Raw genomic sequence first — 25,423 nt, 5'->3', positions numbered from 1 at the left:
TTCAGCAATGAAGGTTGCCTAGGATTCTTAATTTCAAAGAAGACTGGGAGGAAAAATTCTAGATAAGGAAAAAGAAATTATTTTCCATCTTCACTTGCATGGCAAGAGACATATTATTTCAGGAATGAGTGTGAGATGTGAAGAGTCTGTTCTCGGGGTCTTTCGTCCTTGTGCTTAAGGAGACTCCATGGTCTGTGGGCCCCCGTGAGCATGAGGTGGGAAAGAAAGGATTTAAAGAGAGTGGAATGCCTTGCCAGGTCTCCCTATAAAATGGATTTTGAACACCGAGAAAAGTCCCCCCAAATAAGTGCTTTTATCCACTTACGTAATGTGTAGTGACCTGCCAAGTGTTGTGCCAGAATAACATTGAGAGAGTAATGTGATAAAATCCTTGCTGAAATTTTTTTCTGAGATACCAAGTGGGACTTTTTATTTTTTCCATGTGCACATGAACACGAACATATTTGTGACCGTGACCATTACAGGTACTCTGTTTTTCAGAGTTAAGCTATAAAAGAAATGTAATGTGATTAATAATGATTATCCAAGCAATGGATTTGGAGCAACATAACGCTAGGACAAGTAATACAGTTGAGTCGGGTCCATGATAAACCTGTCTAGGGGGGATTCCTACACAAGTGCCTTCTTAGCATCGGGCAAAGGGCGGGTGTCTTCAAGTTCACCGTTTGCTCATCATTTTTCAATGGAAGGTTTCTCTTACATAAGGAGAGAAAGATGTAATAGAAATCCCTTATGAAAATCAATAGGATGTTCTTCTCAAATCCTATTTGTTAAATTTACTGTTTGGCCTCCTAGTTCCAGTGGACTATGACTCTGTGTGAGATAAAATACCAGGACCAGGCATGTCTCATGGATTTTTTCTTTTTTTTTTAACTTCTGAATTGTTTTAATATAGGTTTTCAGAGAGTCAGGGGAAAAAAAAGATCTCCAGTTAGATAAACAAATCAGGCAAAGGTGTGAGTTCCCTCAGTAAAATACATGAATAGGAATCAAATTGTGTGTGTGTGTGTGTGTGTGTGTGTATGTGTGTGTAGTTAGGGGAAATAACATAAGAGAAAGTGAGAATTTAGATTATGTATATATTTCCTTATTCAACAACTAATATAAAATAGTTTGATGAAATACTTCCAAATTGTTCTGTTTATTTTTCTCTCATGAGTCTTTGTACAGTATGAAGAGGGATATTTTAAAACTGAACATCAAATTTATTTTACAAATGATAGTTATATTAAAACCTTAGTAGAGGGACGCCTGGTGGCTCCATCATTAAGCCTCTGCCTTCGGTTCAGGTCATGATCCTAGGGTCCTGGGATCGAGCCTCGAATCAGGCCTCCTGCATAGTGGGACGCTTACTTCTCCCTCTTCCACTCCTGCTTGCTTGTATATCCTCTCTCGCTTGCGTCTCTCTCTGTCAAATAAATAAATAAAATCTTAAAACAAAACCCTAGTAGAGTTGAATTTTAATACCTGTGTAAGGATAATCCATGGGAGATTTTAACTGTGGACTTGCATCTTCTCTTAGGTATTCTTAAGGCTTTTTTGTCCTGATCTGGGATGAGTGATGCAAACTGATTTTATTATGAAATTCAAGACAAAGTGTGCTTTACAATTTTAGATTTTAGGGTGTGGGGTTTCTTCAGTGTTGTGGTCTTTCTACAGCATGAATAAATAAAAGTTGACCCCATCACTATTAATGGAACTGGTGCAGACTTGTACTTACTTATACACAAGGTGCATCTTTTCTTCCCTTTCTGTAAACTTAAAATACAGTAGTGTTCATAACAGCTGTGCATGTACCTGAAAAATTATCTGTAGCATTTATACCTAATTCCCAACTTATTTCTTCTTTATCTTGTATTTCGCATACCAACGTTAGTGTTATGGTGGAAGACTCATGCCCAGTATCGTACTTCTTAGTAGCACTGTCCGGGTCTCTGTTCGCTTTTATTTAGAGATATTTAACCATCTGTCAGCTTTACTTTTGAAGTTATTTGCTTTGATGACAGAAATACCTTGGTTTTTGAAAAGTTAGTATTTTAAAAATTACTGATGGCAGTATTGATTTCTAATGTGATTCTAGATCATGGTTCTGAAAATTGAAACTGTATAGAGTATAGGGAAGGCTTGCTCTGACAATCAGTGTGAGCTTTGTGGACATAAATTATGAAAGACTGATATAAGATAACAAACGGAAGGAGTGGCCAAAATGCATTTCCAATGTGTCATTTTCTGTGGAAGGGATGATTCACTGCAGTAAATATATATACGAGTTCTCTTAGAATTACCTGTTATTTTCAACTACAATGTTTTGAAAAAGCCGTAATGAAGAAAAGTTCGTTAATTCAAATCCAAAGTTTCTTGTTTCGAGTTGGGGCTAAATTATTTAAAAAATATATATATGTAAAATTGGATAAAGCTACGATGGTGCTAGCATTAAGTTTAAAAACAACGTTGACTATTTTTAATCAGGAAAATTCACTAGGCTCTCTGCACACCGTGATTACTTTTCCTAAAAGAAATGCAGAAATACAAACAGATCTCCACCCAGATGTGGTTGGTTTTTTTTCTCCTCCACATCACATTATTAGCTATTATTAAGAGATGCGCAGTCAAGTTGGATAGATATTTCTTGAAATGATGCATGATGTGCGGTGCATGCTTTCATTGTGCTTTCTGCCATTATGAAACAATGAGTCTTATTTGGAAATACAGTGATCATTTCTGTTGACTCATGCTCAGTCAGCTTATATAATAACACCTCTATTTTGTGAATCATTTCAGATTTCAGAGAGCTATGCCTTCCTACCAAGAGAAGCGGTGACACGGTTTCTAATGAGCTGCTCAGAGTGCCAGAAAAGAATGCATTTAAACCCAGATGGAACAGATCACAAAGGTAGCCACAGTGTCAAATAGTGAGATTTAAAGTAATTTTATTCATAATGGCAATTTATATCCCACATTTTTATAAGAATGTGGTAGACTGAAACAGTTCAACAAGTTGGATCATCTCATTTATTGGAGTAGGAGGCAGTGAATTTTGAATACCCACTTACAGAGGAAGTCTGTGCCCTTTCTCTGAAGAAAGGCAGTTTGGGCTGTGGCAAATTTTTTTCCTGTAATAATATTTTAACTTTCACATATTGTGTGTATTGTATGGTATGTTAAATATATTTAGCAAGGAAATTGATGTTCCATCGGTGTCCTTTCAAACCTACCAATTCCTTATTTCTGCAAGTGATGAGTAGCGCAGAGCTCCTCCACTGAGTTTTTACGTGCAGGTTATAATTTGTCTTTAGTGCTCTTTAAAAATGACGTAGATGTTTTTCCTAATCTATCAGTTTTTCTCAGAGTTTAAATTAGTCTCAAAAATAGTCCATTCCCATGTGTTGGGGTTGAATAAACAAAAAGAAAAAGATAAAAGAAAAAATACACAAATCTCCTTTTCCACTCAAGTATCACATAGAGAAAGTAGTTATGCAGCAAGGAGAAAACTACGAAAAATACAGGTAATTGTGTTTAATCACTATATTGGCTTCACCCACTGTTAGTGGGGTATCAAAAAGCTCTTCTGCAGTTAGAAATAACTAAATCTGTAACGTTCATTTGTCCTATGTACCTTTGTATAGTTCTTTTTTTCTACAACTCATTCTTGGTATCTAGAATCCTGTTTCAATGTGAACAAATTGGATCATTCTGAAATTACAGGTAGAATGCGGTATCACTTTCATACCCATTAAAAATGCTTTATTACAGATAATGGAAAACCTCCCACTTTGGTGACCAGCATGATTGACTACAACATGCCGATTACCATGGCCTATATGAAGCACATGAAACTGCAGCTGCTAAACTCACAGCAAGATGAGGTAAAATGGAAATATCTACTTCCGAGTCAGAATGAAGTTTGATAACCATGACTATCGTATTAAGCATGACAGCATTTTGAAGACGGTAATTTATTTTTTAATGAAAGGAATGTCACTGGGATTGCACAGATGGAGAAATGGACAGAAACTTCTGGTTCTTGAGAGAGAGTCCCTGTCTCAACACAGTTACCTTTGTGTTCTGTGGGAATGTGCTCGTTCCCAAGAGAGATTTATTTTTCTTTAATTGACTGCCATCAAGCTGGCCTCCGTAAAGGGCTAGAAAGTTCAGGGGAAGGTATCCCAAATGAGTGAGTATCCAAGGAAAGCATCCAAGCCTTTAGTACGAAGGTGATTTTGCCTGGAAGTCAAAAAAAGTAATTTTAATAAGAATTTCAAGTATAATAAATTTTCCACCATCTAACTCTTTCATGTGTTTTAATGCTTTTTTTTTCATTATTCTCTATATTTGTTTATCTACTTCTCTGCATTTCTAGAGATAAGTTATGGTGATCCTTCCTAATTAGAGATATTTTGATGTTTCCAGTTATTCTGTTTGATTTGTACCATAAGAATCTAGAAATGTGCTTGCTGGCATGTATTAGAAACAAGTGCACATTTGTTTACTCTTCTCTAAGATACTAATTAACTGATCAGTTTGGTGGAAATATCTCAAAGGCAGGGGCCAAGTTATATATATATATTACCCCCAAAACCTGTAGCAATGGGGGCTTAGGAAATCCCCTTAAACTGGTTAGTGGCCATTAATCAATGGGCACATTCAGATTATCAATATTAGGAATAGTTTCTCAGGCTAATACATACACTCCTTCTTAAAATTTCTCCATAACAGGAAATGTGGTTAAATACCTTTCAAAGATAGCATTATTTGGTATAGTATAAAATTCTTTCAATTTTACTTTGTTGAGCTTACTTTATTTAATAAAGCTCATTCTTTTTTGTTTTCCTCTGTATTTGAATAGGTTTAATCTTAAAACTATATTTGTAAAATTATTTTATCTCAAAAAGAAAGGGTATACTCTATGAGATGATCTGTATCTGTACAGTGGCAGTTCAGATTTTATATTACCAGATGGCTACATATAAATGATTAAACAAATAGTAATAAAATCACTGGGTTAAAGATGTGAGAGACAACTAAAAAAACATTAATGTTCATCCATCCTGGAGAATGGAATAATTATTCCCATCGTTTATTATATAATTTGGAAAAAAATTTAAAACCTCATAAACTGGTTAGAGCTGTCAAATTATTTGTAGGAAGCTCATTTAGATGTTGGTACATTTATTTCTAGGCTAAAAAGTAAGAAGATCAACTTTGTGCCAACAGTACAGCCCACATATGCTGAATCCTTCTGGCTTCTAAAACATCATAACTATTTCACACAAAGGAAGTAGATTCTTTTAATTTATAACTGGATTAGGAAAATAACTCTCAATCTTACATTTTGAAGATACCAGTTGGTTGTACACTGCCTCAAAAATATTCAGATAAGTGACTAGATCATTTGTAAAATTTTAGAAGTTATGATTATTGAAAGATAGGAAGGTGATTGAGTAAATCACATTAAAAAGGAATTCAAGTGAGATATTTCTTTGTGCTCAGTTATATTTAAAATTTATTGTGTTAATTAATTCAACAATTATTTATTGAGTACCTTCTATGTAACTGGCCCTCTTGTAGATAATGGAGGTAAACAGAGAGTAAATTGACAAAAATTTTTCCTTTATTAAACTTAATTTTAATGAGGGGGAGAAAAGAAAGGAAGTAAACAATGAAAGTATGTTTATGAGAAGATACAAAATACGATTAAGAGAAATAAAGACAGAAATGGGAATTCCTTTAGGATTACAAAATGCCTTATCTATGCTAATGTAAGATCAGTTGACCTTCTTATGAATTGTTGATGGAGTTTAAGCCAGAATAAACTTACAGGGAGAGAGTTAGATAATAATTATTAAAGACTTAAAAGTTATTCAAAGGCTTTGATTAGAAATTCGTACTAAGGGATGTGATGAATGCAAAATTTGTATATTAGGATGTTTGTTGCATTGCTGATCATGAATAATTAGAAGTATCTTCAAGATCCAATGATGAGGAATTGTCAGATTGTCACTGCCTGATATGATAGCCACCAGCCCTATGTGGATATTTAAATTTAATTGAAAATTAGTTAAATTAACTAAAGTTGAATTTTCAGTTCTCCAGTTGCACTAGCCATGTTTCAAGTGCTCAATAGCCAAGTGTGGCTCATAGTCACCTGAGTAGGGAATATTCTAGAACCAATTCTATCTGCATAGAATGGTTTTCTGAACATTACTGGCTAAATAACCAGCATTAAGAGGCGCCCCCTGGAGCTTATCAGACTGCATGTTGCAGGACCCCTACCCCAAGATTCTGATTCTAGACATAGTGTATGACACCTGGTGATCTGACTACCCTTGTGCACACTAAGGTCTGAGGTGGTGCATTTCATGGAAAGGCCAGTAACATAGGCTTTATGTTGATTTGAGCATAAGGTAACTGATAAACAGAACAAAGTTGAGATTGGTGAGAATGGTTTTCAAACAATCTTATGGAAACCCCTTAATGATTGACAGAGCAGCTTCCCTATTACGTGGTAGATTTAGATGGCCTTGATTATAGCTGCAAATTTATGAGCATAGAAGAGGACCTCTCTGGAAAGATTAATAGTAGTCGATGAACAGGACTGGTGGGGATAGAAATGGGAGGTGGGGAGATAACTAGGAGACCATTATTAATCATTTGGGAAATGGGAACACGAGATCAGAACAGTAGCAATGGAAACCAAGAGTTACATGCTATAGATCCTTTAGAGGTAAAATCTGGAAACTGAAAACTAAAATAGGATATGGAATAGATCAGGGATCTGAATTTCACACAACAGTTTTAAAAGGACCAGGGATGAAATTATTTATTACAGGAAAATATTTATTCTGATTTTTAAAACTTAAGTTTTAGGGAAGCAAATGCTATGATAATTGGCCATGGTTTTCATTATGATAAGATTTTAGTAACATATGGAATTAGGCCACACTGTGGGATGTGAAGACTCTTTTTCTGGTTATCATTCAGAGCAAAATACTCACAGAGGAAAGAATTTAGATGAATGGCCTACAGATGATCATGAATAAAATAAAACACTTAATGTCATATCAATCAAGTTTTCTGATTCTTTACTCAGAAATATTCAGTAATTTCTTTCCAGAGTGATTAACATTGCCTCTATTTGATAATAGAAAAGCTCCACAACATTATATTTTATACACTTTGCCACTTCTTATTAAAAGATAGTAATTTAATCATTTAATAATTATAATAGAACTTACAGGGTGAATTCATGCACTTAGTTTTATTAAAGGTCTTTATAAATTAAGCAATTGGATAATTTATATTCTAATAAGCAGTAGAATTGTGAAAAGAGAATTTCATAGAAAATCAAGGAAGAAAATATTTAAGAGAGTCACAGTCATTAAGCCACTCATGATAAATAGAATAGTGATTTTTTAAAAAATAAAATAACAAGCCCATTTGGTTATATAACCATTTAATTTATTGTCCACATTTTTTTAAAAGCATGCTGATATGAGTGTTATTTATTGCTGGTAAAATGTGTGTTGATTATTCATAATCCCTAATAGCAGTTTATAAAATGATTCTGTAGATCAGAGGTTTTGATCTCTTTGTGTCTAGCTTTTCTTTAAACACACATACATTCTCATAGACACATATATTTTGCACACACACTTATTCACTTGCACACATAACATATATCAGTTGGTATATATTGGAAATGCTATTTTACTGTATTACACATAGTTAGCTATTTGTAGTCTATATAATAAATGCTGATTCTAAAGACTATGTTTTTATAGAATACACAGCTATTTTATAAACACGTTGGTCATATATACTATTACATTTAAATTTATTTTTTGTATGTGTTCATAATACATAATCAACATGAATCCTGTTTTATGCTGTAGAATTTCCTATATATTCTACATAAAAATATTAAACAATTAACACTTATTATATATCTGACATTGTTCTAACTACTCTAAGTATTATTATATTTCCTTTATGTCTTTCCTTTATATCTTTATATAGCCCTATGAGATTGATGCTATAATTCCCATTTTATAGATGAAGAAATTGAGGCACAGAAAGGTTAGGTAACTTGCTTAAGGTAACACATCTAAGTGGCAGAGCATGGATCTAAATCATTTCTGTCTTGCTCTACAGAATGTGCTCCAAAATATTATTATATTGTAGACACTATAGGTAGTGTATATAGTAAATATCTATCACTTACTTATGTGTGCATATATATGTATGTATATGTATATGGTACACACTGATGACATTGATGTGCACATTGAATTCTGTTATTTTTTCTCTTTTAACATATATATTTATTTCAGATGCTTTGGATTTTCTTAGAATTTAGAATTGGAGAAAACATAATGTACCAAGAGAGAGGGCATGCCGCCGGGAGAAGTCTATGTGGCTGATTGCCCAGAGGCCTCGCAGGGTGGCATTTCCTTGCTGCATTAATGAAGAGCTAGTGCTACTCAGTAGACCCAGACATGATCAGACCTTTCGTAAAGGAAGGACTCCAAAATCACCTTGACCTGACCTATGGATCAGAATGCCAATTTGTTAGTCTACTAGAACGTTCCTGCCCCCTAACCATAGCAACTTCTTTGCTGATACCAAGATGTCATTTATGAAGCCAAGGTAACTCTTCCTATTCAAAGAAGCTATTTCTCAAGCCTGAGTGACTTCATATAAACCCCGGTTCTGGTGTATAATAGTGGGATACATTCTTTAACTGCTCTGTGCCTCGATTTCTCAGTCTATAAAATGGGATGAATCCTGGGACCTGACTCCCAGGTAGTGATGAAACTGAAATGAGTGAATGAATAGAAAGAACAGTTATCTGTAGCAGAAATGACACGACCACCACAGCTGTTGTTGATTATTAGATTAACGCTAACCTTTCAGATCAGACACTTACAAACGAAAGTGTAACCTGGTGATTTCGATTCAGTTCTTCCAGTATGTCACCACAGATTTTTCAGGCCCCTCTGCCTACATAAACCCACCATTGGCCAAAAATCAGTTCTCTAGCAGGAGTTTGCTTCAGTGAAATAGCTACAGCAAAATACCTTGAATTTGATTTAGGTTAATTTTTGGCAGGTTTTGGTGAATTGGGTGTTTGGAAAACTGGCCTTTTGATAATTTCGCCACTCGGTGAACTGGCTTTTGGGAAATAGAACTTGCACACGTCTACCCAGAACTTCTTTTGGGGGTTGCCGTGCAGTGTATGTTCGCTTAAAAGGAAAGAAGGGATGTGTTAAAACCTTGCTGTCAGTAAATGTAGATTTTCAGTCTATCCGTGTTAAGTTTGTCCATCCTGTTTGCCAATGACAATTTTTTGGTTAAGGTTTTCTTAGCGCATCCTAAGATTTTTGCTTATACAATTTTATTGTCCTTTATCTTTGGACTTAAAACATAGACTTCTCTATATGTTATATTTTGTGATTTGTTTCTTCCAGGACTTTTTTTGCTAATTAAAAAAATTTTTTTCATTATTTAGGATCATTCCCCAACTACATTCTTCCCAAACATTATTTTACTTTTGAAATCTGCCTGTGTATAGAAACATTGTTTGACTTTTCACAAGTTTTGAAATTCCTTAAAGGGAGACATTATTCCATTATTTGTTATTTTAAGTATCTATTAATAGGTTACATGTTTACGAGTTCTGTAAAAGCTTACTTACTGGCTAAACTCTAATTGACCCTGTAGATAATACGGTCACTATTTGAACGTTATATTTTATGATGTTTGATGATATTTTAAAACCATTTTCAGGATGAAAGTTCCATAGAAAGTGATGAGTTTGATATGAGTGATTCAACACGGATGTCAGCTGTGAACTCTGACCTTAGCTCCAATCTGGAGGAAAGAATGCAAAGTCCTCAAGCTCTTCATGGCCAGCAAGATGGTAAGCCTTTCAAACCGAATAAACACAACAGCAAAAAGCCGAGTTAGAATGTATGAAAACATCTCGTTCTCTTGTGCCAATTTTTTATCTGTTCCTACGGGGACTTTGTCTATATACTCAAGTTCCATTATCCACTTTCATTATTTTTAAATTCAAGTGCTTTGTTCAAAACTAGGGTGCTAGACTGATTTATAAACAGATGTTAGTTATAAAAATCCAAGCTTGCCCACGTTTTGCTCCTTGAACATAAAATGTGTCATATCAGTAGTAGTTTTGGTTTCTGTGATGTTTCCTAGCTTTGGTTTCTTGAGCCATAATAATTAAGAGTTTAAAAATGATCAGAAGAATAATTTGGATGTTTTAATTTTCCTAAATGACAAAACTGTAATTAAAAACAATTTATGTAAAAGGCCAGTTTTACCAAAGTGATTTTGCTGGGTAAGGGGATTTTTGTGGGATTTTGATCTACTTTATTCAGTAGTAAAGGGGGAAAAAAAGATCATGATCTTGGGGCACCTGGGTGGCTCAGTGGATTAGGCCGCTGCCTTCGGCTCAGGTCATGATCTCAGGGTCCTGGGATCGAGTCCTGCGTCGGGCTCTCTGCTCAGCAGGGAGCCTGCTTCCTCCTCTCTCTCTCTCTGCCTGCCTCTCTGACTACTTGTGATTTCTCTCTGTCAAATAAATAAATAAAATCTTAAAAAAAAAAAAAATCATGATCTTTTATTCCTGGGTCCGTTGGCAATCCCTGAATTATCCAGTTGTTCCTGATGGCAAGACAACTGGGAATGTAGAGAAAGTAGCCTAGGCAGTTAATGTTTTAGGTCTCCTATTTGCAGAGATCTTTGTAAATATAGAATAATGTGTGATAGTAAACGTTATCTTGCTAGGGTAATGGTGAATGAAAATGAAGGGTTGTAGAAGGCAAATGACCAATTTTATTCAACATTACTTTATGATTCCTGTAATTAACAAGTTTACATGAATTTTTTGGACTGTATAGTTTTGTGCCTACCTCTGTAGACAGGGAAATGAAACATTTTTCTTGCTTTCTCTGACAGTTGCTATGAAAAGCTTGTTGTAAAAGATTGCTGCATTTCTAGCCGCTACTAGTGATCTGCTTTTGTTGTCAAGGTTTAAGAAATCCCTAGTTTTAAGTACACCAAAAGTTCAAGGAAAAAAGAAATTTGGCAAGGGTGTTTCTTTTTCATGGTTTAGATGAGTCCAGAAGATGTTGGTGTCCTTGGCACGAATTACAAGGAAGGAGGAGCATGTTGATCAGTGGCTTTAAAATCACATCTGAGCCACTACAGAGTAGCATAGCTATTGGTATAGAAAGGAAATTTTCTTGGGAAATTTGTAAGAATAAAGTTTTTTGGTTTAGATATAAATTATCTTTTTCCTCTTCTTTTTTTATTTTTTGTTTATTTATTTGAGGGAGAATACAGAGGATGAGTGAGAGGGAGAAGCAGACTCCCTGCTGAGCAGGGAGCCTGATGCAGGGCTCGATTCCTGGACTCTGGGATCATAACCTGAGCCAAAGGCAGACGCTTAACTGACTGAGCCACCCAGGCACCCCAGTCTTTTTTCTTTTAAAATATGAGTAGACATCTTCAGATTTTGATTTTTTATTGGAAATTGTCTAGCACTGGGATTGTCATATAACAAAACTATATATCAATGATATATAACTCTACTAATATTTGTTCATGCGTTTCGCCTGTTTATGCTATCGTCTTTTTTAGTCTATAATTCTAGAGAATGTAAATAATAAGAGGGTGTGTCCCATGATGCAAAATCATGATTTTCTTGTTTGAGGTTGTCAGTTGTGGATCTTTGGCTAGGAAATAGCTGATGTGATATAAATTTATATTGATTTTAATAAAATCCAGTGGAATAATTTCAAATATTATATACTCCGAGGGGAAAGTACTTTCTCATCACATACCAATTTTTGCCTCAAGGATAAGGACATATGTAGTCGTTCCTTCTCCACCCTAAGCCTAATTCTTCCTTTATATAAGGGCATTCATACTTCTCACTGAGTTTTCTCTTTCAAGAACTTCCTTTCTTTTCCTACATACAAGACTGGTGTCATAAACGTCCTCTGTAGAAGCCTCCACTGACCGCATTGGGCCCTTCCATCCCATGCCCCGTTCCTCTGTACCATTCCCACAACACTCTTACCAGCAAAACTCATTTAAGGACTTGTCCCATCATCTCCGCTTTCTCCCTTCCACTCTTTCTACTCATCTCGGGTAAACTTTCATCCCTGTCACTCCACATTGGACAGCCCTCGGGTGCAGCCCTTAACTCTCTCTCCCCCCATGTTCACTCTCTAGATGATCCCATTGAGTCATGTAGCTTTTAATACCAACTACACCCTGATAAATCCTAAATTCGCTTCTCCAAGCCCTCATATCTATCCAGAGCTCAGGACTGTCTCCCCCAGATGGCTACATTTTAATGTTCTTCAGAAGACTTATCATTGTAGGAAATGATATTTTTTTCTTATTTATTAGCTGTTTCACTTCTAAAATGCAAATGCCATATTAATGAGTAGACCTTATGCTTTGATTTTCCTTTGAGTTGCTCCATTTGACGTAGTCTTGAATGCCCCGTTATTTACAATGAAAATATAACTTTTTACCATTATCATGATTTGCCACATAAGTTCTTTTTTTTTTTCACCTTTCCCCTGACGGTAGCATTCTCCTAGGGAATCTGTATTGGCCAACTACTGTTATCATTCTACTTTTCTCTGTACTTATATACACATACACACACATGAACATACCCAGACACACACGCAAACATATGTACATACTCAGAATATTTTCTCATCATTCTTTTATAAAAATAAGTTCATATCATTTACAGTATTCCATATCATGTTTTTCTCATCCAGTGTTACTTTTCTTTCAGAGCCTCCTATATATGAGTGCATATGTTATGAAATGCATATATATATATATATATATATATATATATATATATATATGATGGTGGGCAAAGCATGGTCCCTACCTTCATGTAACACACAACCTAAAGGAATCAAAGTGTACATGACATCACTCACATTTGATTACTGCTCATCTACCCATGTGAGGAAATTCCAGGCTCTGTAAAAATAAGAATTCACAGTAGTAAAACTTTTGTAGTTCATGTCTGTCTTTCTTAAGTTAGTGGGGACTCTGAGTGCTAGACATACATTGGATCTGGGTTGTATTACTTTCTCGTAGATGGTGTATACTGATCTTTGAGAGCAGTCAGAAGCTGGGGACTTGTGATATAATGAATCCAGTTTTGGGTGGGCAGTCCACATGCAGCTTCAACGTTGAGTAGTCCAGAATTTCTCCACTTGGGCACTACTGACATAACCTTCCTTGTTGTGGGGATGTCCTGTTAATTGCGGGGTGTTCAGCAATGTCTCTGGCCTCCACTCGCCACACGTCAGCGTTAAATCCTGTCTCCTAAATTGTGACAACCAGAAATGTCTCAGACATTGCGAATGTCTTATGGGGGGGGGGGCATGATCTCCCCAAGCTGAGAACAACTGGTGGAGGCAGAGAAGGAGGGTCTGAGTAAGAATCAGTAAGATGGAGACTGAAGAGACCTAATGAAGAACAGTTGAGAAGCAGAGGTTTGAAAAGACTCTAGGAATCGCATTCAGTCTACTTTCTGAGATCATGGAAGTGTTCTGTATTTGTGCTGCTCATAAGAGTCACTAGCCATGCTGTGGCCACCGAATGCTTGAAATATTGCTAGTGCAACTGAAGGGCTAATGCTAATTTTAATCTGATTTAACTTTAATCAGTGTTAATTGAAATTTAAATGGTCACATGTGGCTGAGAGCTACTATATTAGATGGGGTAGTCTAGAATATTGTTTTATTCTGACTGGCCGTTAAATGTCTTTCTCTGCAGCCATGGGTTTGATGTTTCTGAAGTCTTTAGAGAAATAATAGTGAAACTCACATTTTAATAGTCAGCTGGAACTCCAGTTTAATATTTGTAGAATATGAATAACATAGCATTTAAAATTTTAAATTAAAAGGTTCTGTTTCCTTTAATACTAAATGATAAATTTAGTATTGTAAAGAAATTGAAATATTGTGATTTTTAGACATCTTTCCCTATAATTATAACAGGTAGGTATAGGTATAACAAAGTCTTTATTAGACACCATATAAAATGGAGAATTGAAAATTCTTTTTTTTTTCTGCACTGTGGTTATGAAAGATTTGCAACCTAATCAGTACGAAGGGAGATAATACAAATTTGTTTGGGAGATATATGTATATTATGTGTGTTGGAGAAAGAAAAAGAAGAGAAATGTCTTGCTACTAGGTCAGATACTTAGGTAAAGGTCTAGAGGAGGTAAACTAGAACAAGAGTTTAGAAAAAGGAAAATTTATGTATAATATTATTTTTGTTTATTTATTTATTTAAGATTTTATTTACTTATTTGAGAGAGAGACACACACAACAAGAGAGGGAACACAGCAGGGGGAGTGGGAGAGGGAGAAGCAGGCTTCCCACCAAGCAGGGAGGTCAATCGGGGGGGCTTGATCCCAGGACCCTGGGATCATGACCTGAGCAGAAGGCAAACACTTAACAACTGAGCCACCCAGATGCCCCTCTTTTGTTTATTTGAAGCTTATAATGCTTCCCTAAGTCAACAACAACAACAAAAAAGGTAAAAAATGTGTAAAACCCTTGAATCTTATATAATAATTATTTTACCTTTAAAATATTGCAAGATAATTGACATGTAATGTTATATTAGTTTCTGGTTTACAACATAATGGTTCAATATAGGTATTTATTATGAAATGGTTACCACAATAAGTCTAGTTAACATCTATCACCTTATATACTTATAATTTTTTTTCTTGTTATGGGAACTTTTAGAATCTCCTCTTTTAGGAACAATGCAGAGATTGGAAATATGCAATACAGAATTATTAACTGTAGTGACTATGCCATACATTATATCCCCAGGACTTATTTATTTTATAACTGGAAGCTTGTATTCTTTGGCCACCTTTACCCAATTTTGAGTAAAACATATTAAGCTATGTAAAACTTTTTACAGACTTCAAGTAATACCTGGAGGCTAAAATCATTTAACGATTACCTAATCACTTGAGTTAATCATAAAAGCAGGAGGTCTTTGGAGCTATCATGAAATCTAAGTGGTTGATTGTGAAAGAGGTTCCCCTATGCAGTGCAATGGCCATGGTCTACAGAATTCCAAAAGGTTCTGTGGATCAAAATGCTTAAAGATGGGGGCACCTGGGTGGCTCAGTTGATTAAGTAAGTTTGGGTCATGATCCCAGACTCCCGGGGATCAGGTCCCACACTGGGCTCCCTGCTCAGCAGGGAGTCTGCTTCTCTCTCTGACCTTCTCCCCTCTCATCCTCTCTCTCTCTCAAATAAATAAATTAAATCTTAAAAATTTTTAAAAAGCTTAAAAATGTTCTGTATTCGGGTGTTCATCAATTAGTGTTTTGTTCTACCATCCATTTAAATGGATTATAAATAGAAATGTGCTCATATAGGCTTCTCTTTTTGAATCCTGAGTCTAGAAATTTGTGGGAACATCCCATAGCTCAAAAAACATCCTTTTCCCCTATTTATTTTTTTCTTAATTTGTACATTCTGAAAAGAGATGATTTATTTGTTGTTATTATTGTTATCTGAAGTTATTTATTAAAGGGTGTCTGGCAAAATAAGAGATTTAGAGACAGACTTAAATGTTTCAGTTCAAAATAAACATTCAACTTCATTTGATAGAAATATACTTTTCTAAGAACCATTTTAATTGTTTTTCTGAGTTAATATTGTATACTATTGATAGTTTTGCAAGGGATTATTTGTATTTTATTAATCTCAAAAACATTATTAGATAATCAGAAAAGGATTTCTATTTTTAAAAATGACAACAAATTGTATTTTTCCCTTTTGCCCTTTTTTTAAGATTATAGGAGTACAAAGGGAAGTTGAGACACGCCTTTAACTCTGCATATTAGTTCAATCAGCTTTTAAATTTTAAGGGATTGCAATAGAAAGAATATACATATATTTCCCTAAAGCCCTCCGTTTTTAATGATTTTGGTCATGACATCACAGAACATACTGCTCTTAGGAGAGTGTGTTCCATGTCCCCAGATTGTCTCTCAACTCAGTGGAGTAATAATAATAGATATTTTTGTATCATAGTTTTTGTTTTGTTTTGTTTTTGGTAGTATTTGGTACTTCATTCATGTATCAAACATTGACTTCTTTATGCAGTGAAGCCTTAACAACCAGCATTCTTTGTGCCAAGTAAAGCATTGTGATATTGTTTAGAAACAAAAGAGAGGGAGAAGGACTTGAGAATTAAGAATTCTCTTAAAGAGTTCACTAATGCTTTAGTGTCTACCCATGATGAATGAAAAAAAAAATATTCAAGGCAACTTTTCATTCAAAGATGTGTTTGATAATTCTATTAGATTGTAGAAATGTATAGTTCATTTGCTAGAATTTAAAAATCTCCCCCTTTCCAAGATGCCCGGATGGCTCAGTAGGTTGGGTGTCTGCCTTCAGCTCAGGTCATGATCCTGGAGTTCTGGGATGGACTCCTGCATTGGGCTCCCTGCTCAGCAGGGAGTCTGCTTCTCCCTCTGACCCTCACTCCACTTCTGCTCTCACTCTTTCTCAAATAAATAAATACTATCTTAAAAAAATTTTTTAAATGAAAATCCCCCCCTTTCTACATAATATTAGTATCCTAGAAATGTTTTGATATGCTTAAATTTATCAGATCATTTTTGAGAAACAGGAAAGAAATTGAATTAGAACTCAGTGGTTGACCTGCATACAAATATTAAACTAAAACATATATATTATGTATATTATGTATAGTATATACACATACATACACACAATCATGCTTAATTATAAGAAACTTTGAAGGATTCTAGGTTTTATTTCACTGCTAAAAAACAGGGAAACTGTTTACCATAAATATGAGTTTAGTGAAAATAAAACAATTTATTTTATAAATATCTTATAGATTAATTAAATAACAGGTAAATATTCTGCATTCTAATAATTTGAATTGCATACCTTTGAGTAAAATCTTAATTTTCCTTTGAAAGTGTTGTGGCTTTCAGTATCAAAAGGTCAGAAGATGGTTTCTAAAAGTCAGAAAAATATCTTGTTTTGAATCTTGTTAGAAAAAAAAATCCCATTGATGTCCACTTAGTTTTTCAAAGCCTAGTTTGATTAAAACAGATGACTAGAACAAATATCCTTCTCTAGAATCTAGGGTTAAATTCCTGTTTCCAGGAATGCATAAATGTTTTGTTTGGTAACATAGTAGTCTAGAATACCTTCCTGTTTAATAATCTATAGTGGGGGCACCTGGGTGGCTCAGAGGGTTAAGTCTCTGCCTTTGGCTCAGGTCATAATCTCAGGATCCTGGGATGGAGCCCCGCATTGAGGTCTCTGCTCAGCTGGGAGCGTGCTTCCCCCTTTCTCTCTGCCTGCCTCCCTGCCTACTTGTGATCTTTCTCTCTCTGTGTCAAATAAATGAATAAAATCTTAAAAAAAAATAATCCATAGTGTACTGACTTCTAAGAGTGTTAGTAAGAAACCCATCAAAACCACATTTCTATGTGAAATATTTTTCCAAGATTCTTTGAGCCCCTTTGGCTTCTGTAATGGGGATCTTTGTTCCTACTAAGATATATTATATAGCATTTATCCCCACCCAAGAAAGCATATTTAGGATCTAGGTGGCCAAAAAGGAAGCATATGTCCCATTCAGACATAGAATTTTAGTAAGTATCTTATTTGGAACTTTGAGTATACTTAGGCAAGGGTAAGTGTTGAGAGACTCAGTATTTCGTTTACTTAAACAACTATTTACTGAACCCAAGAATGAGTTACATAGTGGCATTAGAAGCACAGACATGACATGTAATTTTAACCACATGAAATTGTCATATTGGTTCAGCCTGATCTTCATGTTCTAAACTAACTTACAGAAGAACATGAAGAATAGGAAAAACAAATTGTTTTAAAAATGAGATTTCTGTTTCAGAACAATGTGCAAAGTGTATATATTGATTTCAACATTTGTAAAATGACCATCAATAGCCCTGTTTTGAGTGAAAACAGAGGGAGTAAATTTTTAAAAATAGCAAATTAGCTGTGAGATAAAAAATTTGGGAAAGAGATATGGCAGTGGAAGTTTTACTTTTCTTCTGTCCTAATTTAGATTATATGCTGAATTCCTCCTTGGAATTCATTTTATGCAGATTCTCCCCTGGAGAACTTACCTAAAAAACCCTGAAAAACAAAACAAAACAAAACAAAAAAACCCACAACAGATTCATGGGACCACCTCAAATGGGATGACTAAGACCATCACATGGGAAAAGTGTGGAGCTGGTGTTCCAGACCATACTTTTATACTCCCACATTTCTATTGGCAGTGTCGAGACAGCAACAGTCTAAAGGATATTGAGTCCTGTGGGTATGGTCCTGTTCCAATGCTGGTTTTGGCCAGTGTTATCTTCTGAATTACCTTCTGAGTAAGGATCAATACGCATGGGTTTCAATTAACACCGTTTTCTTAGTTACGACAGCTTGTTGTGTACTGCAGTTTTCTAATACTTCTGAAAATGCTCCTCATGTACTAAATTTTACAATCTGTTTGCAGTCTTTTTTATCTGGATATTGCACACATTTGGATTTAATTTTAGAACATACACACTCACAAACATACACATAACATTCTTTAACTGCTGTGTATATGTGAATAAAATTTTATTAGAAGTAGGTTTGTGACTAAAATTGCATCTAATTTAGCCAAATGGGATAGTTTCAAGTAATTATTAAAACATATAAACCAATAATAAAAGCAATTACTATTCACCATTTAATTTAGTTGGAAAATCTAATAAAACATGTTTTTAATAAAAATGATGTAAAACAGTATACTTAATATGAAATTAAATTTAGTGGTTAAATTTTTTATGATGATAAGTTTTAATTAGAAAATGTATTAAATTTTTTTTAGGCAGAACACCAAATTCCCTATTGACATTATGTTGTCTTATGTAAGTCACTTTCTTTGTTCCAAAACTTTGTTTTCCTTTAATGGCTTCTAATTGTTTAGGAAATGTTGCATAGAGAAAAAAATAATTAGAAATATATATATTTTTTTACAGAAATGTAATAAAATATTTGACTTCCCAAATTGAATCTGTTCTTACTGGTGTTAATTCCCAATTTTTAAGTTGCATGCACTTCTGGACTTAAAATACCTAAGAGTGATACAATGATGGCATTTATTCTTAATTCAGATTGTTTTAATGCCAAATTTAAAAACAATTTACGTGATAAACTAATTAATTATTCTGGGTTGAGGCAGTTATGCCAATCAAGTTTTTAGAAAGTTTTTTCTTCATGGCAATTCCTCTATAAGTAATTGTCTCATAATTGTCAGAAATAGAAAGCATCTTTATAAGTGCTATAAAGAAGATAGATAATTAGATGGACTATGTCTATGAACTGGAGGAAATTTTGATTGCTAGATTCTTTTGTAATATTATGTATGTGTGTGTGTGTGTATTTGATCATTTTAAATTGCTTTTAGGCAGTTACTCTGTTTCTAAAAGCAGAAGAAGAAATAGCAATTTGGCTTACACGTCAAACATTAATTATGGCAAAAAGATGCTTAGTTATGCATCTACTTTAAATACTTTCTTGGGGAATGTTTTCTTGTCATCAGGGTGACAATATCTGAAAGTTTACTTTTCTCTTGAATTAAAATTCTGCTTCTTGATATTTTACTCATACACATGGCTTTTCAAATAAGTGAGTGCTTGTTTAGAAATTTAACTTATTGATTTCAGCCTAAAGCTTGCTAACTGCAGACACCAATCCAATCTTAGCTGCCAAGTTCCTGGACCTCTGGAAAATTAAGGGAAATTGGCTAGGTTCCAGTCTTGAATTGGAGAGTCTAACCTGATCAGTGAAGGATATCAGATTAATTTGGAATTTTTCTTCTGGGTTAGTTCTTTGTTTTGAAGTATTTGACTTGTGCTTTGTCATGACCTTTAGGACAGTGTTCACTGGTCCATGAATGATTACATGGATCCAACATGCAATTTTTTTAGTACCTCCAGGAGATGCCAAAATTCGTTAGGATGAAGTAGCAAAGACTAGACCTTTTAGTTCTTAAATATTGAGTTTTGTTTGTCTGATAATAAATGCATAAATAAGGTAAGAATACACATGATACCAAAGAGATGTTAGAAAATATATATCTTTTGAGCATTTATTCAAATCAACTTTGAACCTATAAATGTATGTATCCAGCTCTATTATAGAATCAGAACCACTTGAATTTTACCAATTTGAAAGCCTAAGTAGGTTTTTTTTTTCCCAAGTTTTTGTTTGTTTTTACTGCCACCTGGCTAACCTTTATAAACCATCACTGTAAAGTCAACACCATGCTGTGTTTTTTTACAACTTTCTTGTGGCTCCTGTGGGTCAGCCAGCTATTACTTAAAACAAAACAAAAGAAACAGCTTTAGTCTTTGGTTAAAAATAATTTCAGGGTTGAATATTATATGTGCTGCCGAAGCGAGCACTCAGGGTTGAATAATTTGGGGGCTTTGAAGCTGGTATTTCATAAGAGTTGTACAGAAAGATAAAGCAGTTACAAAATGGTGCTAAATTGACCATAAAAATCGTTATTTACTAGGTTTACAAAGGTCATAATTAGATGATAGGTTCATAAAGGGAAAGAATAATCAGAGGATATTGAAGAAAACAGTTGAAAGAATATTTCATTGTATTCATTATTTATTTATAGTTTGTTTTCTTATCACTCTCACTTCTTTATTTGACTGAGAAGGCCTACAAAACAGTCAACAGTGTATCACCTGCATCCTTGCTCCCAGCCTTTGGAGCCAAGAAAGGGGTTTGACATATCACAGAATGTAGTTTTTGAATTAAAGATGTGTTTGAAATTTCCTCCCCATCTGCTTGCCTCTGAGATGGAAGTGCCCTCAACTCTTGAACTTAGTCTTTCTTGCCAAACATTAGATGGCAGTTGATTTTCTTACCCATGAATGAATCTTCTGTCCTTTTCACATCTCACTTTGGGGTTTCTGAGGCCTATAGCTGTCTCTGTTATCTACCTCTCAACCCACTGAGGAGCAATGGAACAATAAAGTAGCTTTGAGATCCTAAAGTGAATTCATGAACTGGGGACATCTGATTTCTTTTCTTTCTTTTTTTTTTTTTTTTTTAAGATTTTTATTTATTTATTTGACAGACAGAGATCATTTGTAGGCAGAGAGGCAGGCAGAAAGAGAGAGGGGGAAGCAGGCTCCCTGCTGAGCAGAGAGCCTGATGTGGGGCTCGATCCCAGGACCCTAGGATCATGGCCTGAGCTGAAGACAGAGGCTCAACCCACTGAGCCACCCAGGCGCTCCTTGACACCTGACTTCTTATCCCAGCTCTTCCAGTGACTACTTAAAATTAAAATCTTTGTGCAACCTTTCTATATCTGTAAATGGGAACCTCAGATAACTTCTAAGATTTATTCTAGCTCTAGAACACTCTGAGTGTTCACCCTTTGAGATTCCCTTTCTCGTCTATGACATTTTCTTTTGTTTTCATCCTGAACCATTTTCTTTCTTTTATTTTTTCTTAAATGCTTATTTATTTTAGAAATAGAGTGTATGAGTGTGTGGTGGGGACAGAGGAAGAGGGAGAGAGACAATCTCAAGAAGATTCCCCATTAAACACAGAACCTGATTTGGCTCAATCGCACCACCCTGAGAGTCAGAAGCGTAACTGACTGAGCCACCCAGGTGTCCTCCACCATTTTCTATACATCCTTAAACTGTTTTAAGTGTTTTCTCAGGCTAGAGGAAGGGATTAAAGGATGATGGAGAAACCCCTGTCCTTCTCCCAGCTGGCCCTTCCTATCTTTAAAGAGCCATTTCATTTATTGCTTTTTAGTTTTTATTTAAATTCCAGTTAGTTAACATACAGTGTAATATTAGTTTCAGCCATTTTAATTCCAAGGTAGGTAGGTATATATATATATAGAGAGAGAGAGAGAGAGAGTGAGAACTTAGGAAACCAGGGTGATTACTGAAGGAGCATACTTCCCACTTCCCCTCCAATCTTGATTGCAAGAATCTTCCAGAGTCATTTTCTGTCTTGCTTTTGCTGCCAATCTTCCATGCTTTTGGTAAGAAACTGCAGTCAACACAAAGGCTGGTCGGTATTACCAATATGTGATATTATTTCTCCCCTTTTTTCTCCCTCTTCTTTATAAACATCATGCTTAAGAACTCTTATCCCTTATTCCTTCCTGAATATATGTATATAGTATGTACATATGTATGTATGAGTGGCTGTGTGTGTATGTAGAGAGAGAAAGAAGAGGGTGGGGGAAATTGTGTGTGTGTGGGGGGGGAGGAGGAGATGGAGAGAGGGAAAAGGAGTTAGTTTTAGTACTTTTGACAATTATGATTATCATCTTCCTTCAAGCACTTTTCACAAAATTTATCCTGAGGTACTGGAGGGTTTCTTAGGATTTCCTTTAACAGCAACATCATTGAAGCTTTGACAACCTTAAATGTCTATATACATTTCAGAAACGTTGAGATTTTTGGCAGTCAAGTATCAATCAGCACATCTCTCAGTCTGGGGATTTATTTCACTAACATATCATTATTGCTACTGCATAATAACATCTTGGAGAATCCATTCTATCATCATACAGAGTAAAAAATACAACTCATCACTGCTTAGCTCTGTCTTGATTCAAATCTGTGATAAAGCAATCAGGAAAAATCAGATTCGCCTTATAGGTGCAAGGGGGTTAGTGCACTGAACAGTGATGCCATGGTTCTAAATTGGGCTCAGTGAGAACATACTTACTTAATGCTCGTCAACAGCATCAGCAGTTTGTTTATCTAAAATGTGATGTGCATAATTCTATTTTTGAATCTGCCCTAAGAATTAACTTTATAGATTTTCACAACAGTCCTCTGAGGTACAAACTGTTACTCTTCTTGTCGCATAGATGAGTTCAATGAGGCTAAATAACTAGTCTGTTATCACCCAGCTGCAGAGTGGTGGAAACAGGATTGAAACACAGATGTTCTAGACCTGGAGCCTATGTCTTTAAAGATGAGTTTCTAAGTGGCCACAAGCCCACCACTCCCCCTCCTCCTCCTCCTCCCCCTTCTTCCCCCTCCAAGATTTTATTTATTTATTTGACAGAGATCACAAGTAGGCAGAGAGGCAGGCAGAGAGAGAGGGGGAAGCATGCTCTCTGCTGAGCAGAGAGCCCAATGCGGGGCTTGAACCCAGGATCCTGCGATCATGACCCAAGCCTAAGGCAGAACACAAGCTCACTTCTGTAACCTTTGCATTTATTATGTTCTGTAACCTATGCTTGCTTACACACATTATTTTATGTCATACATGCTCAACTATCCCATCATGTTCTTATTTTCTGAACAGGGAATTAATATTCTGGTTCATATTTTAGTCTCACCTATGCTTTTTTTCACTGCCTACAATAGCTACTTGTAGATATTTTCCCCATACTTTCCTATTTTCATGATGTATCTTGTTTCTGGATTGTATTAAAGAAATTAAAATAATATTTCTAGCCATTGAAATTTCTTGGTTTCATCTAGCTTTCTAAAAGAGAAGTAGCAAACTTAAAATCTGTTTATTTTAATAATACCTCTTGGCAATAATTGCTCTGTGTTTAAAATTCATATTTTCTTTTATCTGTTAAATATGTAACTGACTTTTGACAATCTCTTTCATTTCCCCCTATTCTTCCCTTGTTGGAAATACAATAAGAGATTATGATTGACCTCCTTTACTGCATGCATTATTTCAGAGTTTCTCATTTTACTTTACTATTCTTTATTCTAAATAATAAGACCTAACTTTGGCAGAAGGGGAAAAAAACATTACTCATTCATGACCATCCACTCATGCCAATAAGGATTTATCTTATAAGCTTTTGGGGGGGTAACATTTCAGTTTTGCTTTGTCTGAGCAACAATAAGGTGTACACAGTCTGATGAAGAGTACCATTTTCCTACATAAAACTTCTAGATGAATAGGCTATTTTGAAATATCAATCATACAAGGCACATGTCTTAAAATAACACACTTTATAGCGATCATACTAATGTTAATCTAATAAAGACTTTTTAAAAAAAAGATTTTATTTATTTATTTATTTGACACAGAGACACAGCGTGAGAGGGAACACAAGCGGGGGGGTGGGAGAGGGAGAAGCAGGCTTCCCGCTGAACAGGGAGCCTCATGTGGGGCTCAATCCCAGGACCCTGGGATCATGACCCAAGCCAAAGGCAGATGCTTAATGATGAGCCACTCAGGAGCCCCTAATAAAGACATTTTTGAAAGAATGTTAAAGGGTACAAAATGTGGAAATTATCCAGATTCAGTTAGGTAAATTTATATAATGATGGTATATTCAATGGTACCCAAATGTGAACAAACTTTAAAAATAAAACATCAAACTGCAAAAGAAGAACTTTAATATTATAAATTGAAATCACTTGCATTTGTGAAAATGATACAACTAGACCCATAAAGATTACTAAATTCTCATGAAATATTGTGGCTTCGAGAACTTATATTGAGTGCACTGAAGGTTAATAATAGAACCAGTTACCACTTGGGTGTATTTTTTAAAAGATTTTATTTATTTATTTGACAGAGAGAGAGAGATCATAAGCAGGCAGAGAGGCAGGTAGAGAGAGAGGGGGAAGCAGTCTGTCTCCTGAACAGAGAGCCCAATGTGAGACTTGATTCCAGGACCCCAAGACCATGACCTGAGCCAAAGGCAGCAGCCCCACCAACTGAGCCACCCAGGTGCCCCACTTGGGGCACGCAATTGTAAATGTCCCTGCATGTTCACAGGGCTTGTCTGCTGGCCAATCTGTAAATGGTCCAACTTTTGCTTTTGTATCTATAGTTAAGGGCCACTTCATATTTTCTTAAAAGGGAGACTATAAAATGTTATTCTGGAAATGAAACTTCTATAAATAAGTTCCAGATACACTAGGTATTTTTACTTTGTTTTGAAAATGTTTCTTACCCCATCATAGTGATATTATAATAATGTCATTCAGTTTAATAATCACAGTGGTCTCTTAGGTCATATATTATTCTCATCAAAATCGAACCCTGTCTTTTGTTTTCTTTCCATTGCTTTTTTTTTTTTTTTTGTTACTACAAACAATGTTTTACCTTGTTAAACAAGTGTTTACTAAGAATTCTTTATAAAGCAGATTCCAAGCCATTATGAAAGATGATGGTGGATAAGGGAGTGGTACAATGGGCAGTGGTGGGCCAAGGTTCACAGGACCAAAGCGTAGATCCCAGTTCTATGAGATAATGTGTCTGGATG

At 35.2% G+C, this 25,423-nt stretch overlaps 1 protein-coding gene across 10 annotated transcripts in view; it reads left to right on the top strand.

Moving 5' to 3' along the window:
• The window catches only part of NOL4 (nucleolar protein 4), a 406,246-nt gene that overhangs the window by 110,275 nt on the left and 270,548 nt on the right, over positions 1–25,423 (top strand). For 9 of the 10 annotated variants that reach the window (XM_059409422.1, XM_059409421.1, XM_059409431.1 and 6 more), the window contains 3 exons: positions 2,803–2,914; positions 3,775–3,887; positions 9,808–9,940. In XM_059409422.1, the coding sequence (XP_059265405.1) occupies positions 2,803–2,914; positions 3,775–3,887; positions 9,808–9,940 (358 nt within the window). Of the gene's footprint in view, positions 1–2,802; positions 2,915–3,774; positions 3,888–8,463; positions 8,668–9,807; positions 9,941–25,423 lie in introns of those variants that run through there. The other variant, XM_059409426.1, reaches the window with a different exon arrangement.

Source organism: Mustela nigripes, chromosome 8, assembly GCF_022355385.1.
Source record: "Mustela nigripes isolate SB6536 chromosome 8, MUSNIG.SB6536, whole genome shotgun sequence".
NCBI classification, from domain to species: domain Eukaryota; kingdom Metazoa; phylum Chordata; class Mammalia; order Carnivora; family Mustelidae; genus Mustela; species Mustela nigripes.
This window is presented reverse-complemented; position numbering and strand designations above follow the sequence as displayed.